The sequence below is a fragment of the Elephas maximus genome, chromosome 2 (genome assembly GCF_024166365.1).
Source record: "Elephas maximus indicus isolate mEleMax1 chromosome 2, mEleMax1 primary haplotype, whole genome shotgun sequence".
Lineage (NCBI taxonomy): Eukaryota > Metazoa > Chordata > Mammalia > Proboscidea > Elephantidae > Elephas > Elephas maximus.
The window spans coordinates 205045824-205053228 of NC_064820.1; the positions used below are offsets into that span (position 1 = coordinate 205045824).

At 38.2% G+C, this 7405-nt stretch overlaps 1 protein-coding gene across 1 annotated transcript; it reads right to left on the reverse strand.

Moving 5' to 3' along the window:
• Nucleotides 1–1054: 1054 nt before the first annotated feature.
• On the reverse strand, nt 1055–2014 carry LOC126067689 (olfactory receptor 2T3-like). Its single transcript, XM_049869810.1, has one exon. It carries the CDS (start codon nt 2012–2014, stop codon nt 1055–1057), a length of 960 nt encoding a protein of 319 aa, XP_049725767.1.
• Nucleotides 2015–7405: the final 5391 nt, after the last annotated feature.

The window sequence follows — 7405 nt, forward strand, 5'->3', positions numbered from 1 at the left end:
TGCTTGTGCTGTCTTGGAAGCTGTGGTCAGTTCCTCCGCTCCCAGTCCAAAGCCCAGTGCCAAGGTTCCCCGGCTGGGATGCCGTGCTCCAGGCTGCAAAACCAGTCACTGCCTCCCAGTGACTTCTCCTCCTGTCAGCCGTGTGACTGCGCTGCCTGTGTGCACTAGCTGGGCTTCCCCTGAGGTCACTTTTGGGGGCTAGGGCTGCGTCCTGTGTTTGTGCCATCTCAGGATGCCGTGCTCAGCTCCCCTGTGCCCAGTCCAAAGCCCGGCACCAAGGTTTCCTGACTGGGACGCTGGCTCCAGGCTCCGAAAACAGTCGCTGCTTCCCCGTAGTTGTTTGTTCTCAGTCTCTGTCACTCAGGTCAGCTCTTTATATCTGTGTTTGATGGTCAGGTTTTGTAGATTGTCATGTATGTGATTGATTCACTTGTTTTTCTGAGTCTTTGTTGCAAGAGGGATCCGAGGTAGTGTCTACCTAGTCAGCCATCTTGGCCCCACCTCCTCTGTCCAGATAGTTTTGATGGCCAAATACTATGAAAAACCTTAGTATCTATCTCTGAAACTAACTTTCCACACTTGGAAAAAATGTATGTAGAAGCAACTATTGAAGACCCAACTGCAGCATTCCATCCAGTGGCTGGCACAATTGAACTATGACTTAAGGGGATTTGCAAAGCTAGGAAACAGCCAATTTCACTCAATTACTCTTTACAGTGACTCACTTTTAGGATGAAGGCACTAGCTTCCCAAATCTTATGCTAAAATGGTAAATAAAGTTGGGGTAGGTGATAAGATACAAGGCACTTCCTATGGTTTTCCTTATATCAGCTATTGTGTCACAAACAATGGACTTTATGGAACTTAAATACATATATAAATTACTAAGAATGAGTAAGCAGTGTATAAAAGAAGTACCTCATGAATGAGAAGGAGGGAGTATCTTATAGGACTTTATGTTGGGGCTCAGGAAGCAGAGGTAAGAATGAGAGGACAGGTTGGGAAGTGAGAAAATGATGGGGAAATGGGAGATGGTCATTCCTAGGTGTTCACATTAAAACTTCCTCGGTCTCATCCCTGATAGCATCAAGTTCCTCAGGGCCCCCGTGACATCTTTGTTTCGGAGGCTATAAATGAGGGGGTTCAACACAGGGGTGATGATGGTGTAAAAAGCAGACACCGTCATGTCCTGCTCACCTGTGTGGTAGGATCTGGGGAGCATATTGGTGTATATGCCAGCACCAAAAAAGAGCAGCACTACCACCATGTGGGAGGAGCAGGTGGCAAAGGCCTTTCTGCGGCCCTCTGCTGAATTTATGCTGTGGATGAGGCGCAGGATGAGAACATATGAGCCAGATACAATAATGATGGGGGCAAGGAGCATGAGGATACAGCACAGGTACATGAACATCTCGTAAAGGGGTGTGTTGGAGCAGGAGAGCTTCAGCAGGGCAGGGGCCTCACAGAAAAAGCTCATGATTTTTCTGAACTGACAAAAAGGTAAGCTCATGGTCATTACGGTGAGCAACAAACCGTCAAACATTCCCAGGAACCAGCATCCAGACATGAAGAGATGGCAGACTTTCTGGTTCATGAGCAGCGGGTAATGGAGAGGCCTGCAAATGGCAGCATATCGGTCATAGGCCATGGCACTTAGGAGGAAAACCTCAGCTCCAGCGAGGGTGAGATAGGAGAACATCTGGACCCCACAACCTAAGTGGGAAATTGTGTTATCTCCAGTAACCTGGTCCATGAGCATCTTGGGGACTGTCGCACATATGTACATGAGGTCTATGAGGGAGAGCTGGCTGATGAAGAAGTACATGGGAGTGTGAAGGCAGGGCTCCCTATGGATTAGGAGGATTAGAAGGGCATTCCCAGTTAGGGCCATCAAGAAAAGGACAAAGATCAAGGTATAGAGGAAGGCTGCATATTTAGTTTGATCAAAGAGCCCCATGAGGATGAAATAGCTGCTTGATGTTTGATTCTCTGAAGTTTGATTCCCTGAGTACATGGTTCAGCTTACAGTTTTCACCTGGGAGAGAAAAATAAGTAACATTGTTTTTTAAATCTTTCATATATATATATATACACACACTGTTTTCCTAACCTTTTTCAAGTAAGATGTGTTTTGAGCTAGTTTTCCAATAGTGGGATAGAGCTTTCATGGAATCATAACATCAAGTCTTAGAGAGAACAGTCTGAGGCAGAAGTCTAGGGTCAAGCATTAAACAGACTTGGAAGGTGTATCTCTTACGAACTATACAAAGAGATGATGAGTTTAAACTCTTTAAATGGTATTTATTTCTCCATAATTGAGTATTAATAAGGCTCACCTCATAAGTTGGTTAAAAAGCCTAAATAAAGCATTGCATATTGAGTCCGTAACACAATGTGACTGTTAAATCGGACAATTTACTAAAGCTCCCACTTCCCTTTTGGGCCCAATGGATCATCACAAGCACTAAGTAATGGAAGTAATAGCTGAAGCATCAACGTGTTAATATTAATATTGCTAATGGTACTACCATCATGGCTGAAGTTCTCTGGAAACTTGGAAATCCAATGAAATCTCCTTAAACATCTTCTATCCATGATGTGTCTCCATTAACTGCATTACTGTCACTAACACATTTCAGTATCATCCCACTGTTCCTGACTTGATTGAGTTCAATGAGCAGCAACATCCAGGCATTAGCGGGAGAGGGAGAGCCCTATCCCTTGGAGAGAATAGGTTAGGGCTGCAAGGAGCAGGGCAAGAGAGCATTAGTATTCTGGCTGGCCCCCTTCATAATCCCAGTGTGAATCTCATGTATTTCATTTATTAATAGCCATGTAGTAAAATTATTTTTAAGAGCCATGAGGTTAATTTGTCACAATAAAATACAAATTCTTTCAAAATATCACAGAAATAAAAGCTGCATATGTCCTAAAGAGCAAGTATTATTTTGAAAATGAGCTATGCAGTTACTTATTTTTCCTTTTGTATTAGTTTTCTTAAGGACTGCTGTAACAAAAATAATGCATATTATGGAACAAATTAGAAGAGAATTTTTTTGACTCAGAATTCATGAGGCTAAATCAACATGATTTGCTGGTTATGCTCTCTTTGAAGTCTCTAGGACAAGATCTCCCTTCTAGGTTTTGGTAGATCCACATTCCTTTGCTTATAGATTGATTTTCACATGGCTGTTCTTCCTCTCTCTGTCTCTAGGTATCTCTTCTCTTTTATTAAAATATCACTCTAATTAAATTAGGACAACCTTAATGTCTTATGACTTCCTGTTAATTTAACTGGTAAAATCTTCAAATACAGTGTATCAAAATGTTCGTTTTCCCAGGTACCAGGTGTTAGAATTACAGCATATCATTTGGGGGGAAACGTTCAATCCATAACAATTTACCTTCTGGTCTACTCAAAATCCATGTCTATCCCAAAAGGAAAATACATTTACATCATTCCAGCACCTCCAAAAATTTTAACCCACTCCAGCAATAATTATAAGTCCACAATCTCATCTTCTAAATCACCTAAATCAGGTCTGGGTAATACTCTGGATCTATTCTATCCTGGGGCAAAACTGCACTGCATCTCTCTGCTTCTGAAACATAAATAAAAAAAAAAAATTGACTTCTTTCAAAATACAATGTGGAACTGTTTTTCCTATTCCAAAAGGTATAAAGTAGAACCCCCCCCCCAAAAAAAAAAAAGTTATGGTTCCTAGCAAGTCTGGGAAAATCCCACTAGATTTCAACAATTGAAAACAATCCTTGGTCTTTTGGACCTGTTTGGGAGGTGGTCTGACACTTTTTGTCCATTTGGGCAGGGACTCCTCCCTCTGGGCTCATGTGGGTGTTGATTCTGCCCTCTTGACCTTGGAAAAAAACCTTGCCACCTTTGCCCTGGACAGTGGCTTTTCCCCCACAATTGAGAAAGCAACAGTCCTACATCCTGAACAAATGCCAGCAGGGTGATCCCGATGGCCTTTGAACCATTCTCGGGGTCATCCTTTTCTAGAAGTGTAAAACATATTCATGTTAAAGTAGCTCTATCGGCCTATTTCCTGCCTGTAGAATTTCAGGAATTGAACAGTTTTCCTTCAGTTTTTCCTTTTTCTGTCCCCTTCAGTGTAACTTGTCAGCCTTTCCTGGGAGATGGTTGATTGGAGCTAAAAATCACACTCGTAATCTCAATAGCAAATGGTTTCCAGCTACACCCTTAATGTTCTATCTAGAATATGCTTTATCAAACTACACATTGAAGCCATCAACTGCTTTCACCATATTAAGGCAAAGATGACATGGTTTTAATTCATGTGACACGTTAGCAAAGCTTAGATCATTTGTTTCTTCATGTTAGGGAATTGAGGTAAGTTCCCCTTATTACATTCTTTTGAATACAACTGTGGAAAACTATAGAGCAAGCATAAACAGCATTGGTTAACTAAGAAGAAATTTTCAATCTTTCTTGTTGTACATATTCCCTACACTCTTCCCTGGAGCTCTTACTTTTTTAAAAATCCTCTCCTAATCCACCATTTTTGTTGCTGTTGTTTTTCCATTTTTTTCTTCTCAGTCACATAGTAAATTTCCACTCAAGGTACATACATATGGGAATCAAATATGACTGTCAATCAGGTGGTACAGTTATCAAAACACAAACCCCATCTTTGTCATGAGGAAATTATACATTTTCAAGCAGTTTCATTTTTTCCAGTTTGTAAAGCATATTTTCATATTTGATACTTATTAAGAAAACTTTCATTCTTTGTAAAAATACATCTGAATTTCAGAAAGCCAGAATCAAGTAGAACATAAATACTTTAATCAGAACTTGAATTCACAGTCAATTTAGAGCCCTCCTCTCCTCAAATGTATTTTATATTTGGACCCTATTTGTCTGTGCCACCCTATGTCATCCAATGGGAGCTTTAGGTGCTTTATAGTGTTATCAACAATATTAACTACTGAGGGGAGGTTATAACTGCAATTCAAGTCCCTTCTTCATGCCAACTAGAAGATTTACAAGCCCACTTTACATTCACATGGAAAACATAGCTACTGTAAGATTGTTTTCTAATTGTGTATCTAAGTTCATCATAATGGATCCCAAATTCATAAAGTCTGTATATATGTTATACATCAATTAACAGTTTTATTTAGTTCATTTATAATAATAAATACAAACAAATTTGGGAACATAAATGACAAAATAGGCAACAAAGCGCTTCATTATTCTTGATCCTAAAGAGATTTGGGTGAGCAGAGCTCTTGTACCCCCTGCCAGATACACAAGGTGGTCAAGAAATAAACACTGGGCTATTTATTTTTGTGCAGCAGCATAACCTGATCCATTCTGACTGATCCGCCATTGCATTTAATATTGCAGAACCATATTATTTACCTGCCTCTGTTGCTTTATTTTATTACCATAACATATATCATCTAACATACTATATACGTATGTATATATATATTTATATATATATTCGTATTTACTCTTTATTGGTTTATTTTCCTGCACTAGGAAGGCAAAACATGTGTCTATTTTGTTCTCTATTATTCTCTAGCATTAGCTCTTTTCCTGACACAGTACAAACTCATTCATATCTGTTGAATGAATAAATAAATGAAGAAGGGAAAATGAACGTGAGAGAGCAAATTAACGCAAGAATTTTGGGGAAGAGTTTGGTAATATCTCAAAAAATTCTACTTCTACTTAGCACCTTCACTTCAAGTAGTATGCCCTGGGAGATTATACAAGGATGCATGTTGCAGCACATTAAAAAAACAAAAATGCAACAGTATTATGAACCATGAAATACAGGGGGAACATCTATATATTCGTCTACAGGAAAGTGGATATGTAAATAATTCACATATCAATTAATTGGAAAAATTCAACAAATAAAGTTGAAGGAAAAAGATAGCAAAATTACAGTGTGATACAATTTATTAAAAACCACACTGCTAAATATTAAATTTGGACATATATGCCTGCAATAAAATAAACAAATACTTAGGCAGAGTATACACCAACTAGAGGAGAAGTACTCGTTCTCTGAGACACTGAAGGGAGAGTAACTCAGAGAGGGTATTCCAGAGATGCTTCAATGCACCTGTAACATAGTTTGGAGAGTTGAAATAAATTTCTTTTTGGAGCAGAATTTGGGACATCATGAGCACTATATTTACATATTTTCTTCATGTCTGAAATACATTATAATAAAATAGATCAAAGAAAAATGCAATTTAGACACTCAACAAGTCTGAAATCTGTGCTTTTTTTTTTTTCAATGTCTCAACACTGAGTATTTCCTGAGATTCCGGATGAGTTACAGCTTTTTTGAAATAAGAGCATAATTATGAGTAATTTCAAATATTCAGTTTACATTACTCCAAATTTCTGGCTTACACTAGCATGCGCTTCTTTTGCCATGGAATTTCCTATTTCGGTGTTCCACTGATAAAATTATTTTCAAGGTATTTTGTCAACTTCTACTCTAGAAACTACCTTAATGACAAAGAATCATCTTACCCTTTCTCAGGCTTGTGGTTTTTGCCTTACTTTGTTGTAAGTATTTTTATAACTTGTTTTCATTGTTTTGGATTTTACCTCTTTCCAATACTGTGTTAACAAACAATAGATTATAGACTAGAAGCAAGGAGAATAATTTTCCCTTCTTTATATTAAGAGTACTTTGCTGAAGAAGATTTTTAAAAAAATAATTGAAAAATAGTATTGTACTTTTTCTTTTATTTCTACTCAATACTTATCTATGTAGTGGAATTTTAAGACACAAATCAAGGAGAGCAGAAGTCCAGGCCAGAACTGCCCCTTTCTCCACCAGCCTGCATGAAATTTTATAAGTTGATTATGAAGATTCCTTGGAATCTGACTTTGCTCAGGGGGTCCTTCAAAAGCGTGGTCCTGGATTTGCAATACTGAATTAAAGAGATTAGGGGTCACTGTGGTATAATTTACTTGACACAAACTACCTTGTCAGGGTATTTAGACAGACTAGAAAAGGGAATTACATTTCAGTGCTTCATATATCTACCTGGTGGTGAGCATGGGTATACCTGGAAATGCAGATGGGTTAAGTTTAGGGACATACTTAATTTCTATTAGAACACTTACTACCAAATTCTATTAAAATTTTTAAAGCAGTGTAATTTTTGATCAAGATTAGGAATACATCTAAATTCTATTAAAATGTTTGGCTGCAATCAAATGCAGATCTTGGTCCAAATTGCTTTTTTCCCACAACAGTTATAATTTTGAACAACTCTAAGGCAAGGTACTATGATTATTGCTTTAAACACATTACTATGACATAAAATGTTTTTTGGGGAATACCTGGTATTGTGCGTGATTCAGCCTCTTCTTGGATATTTTTTCTGG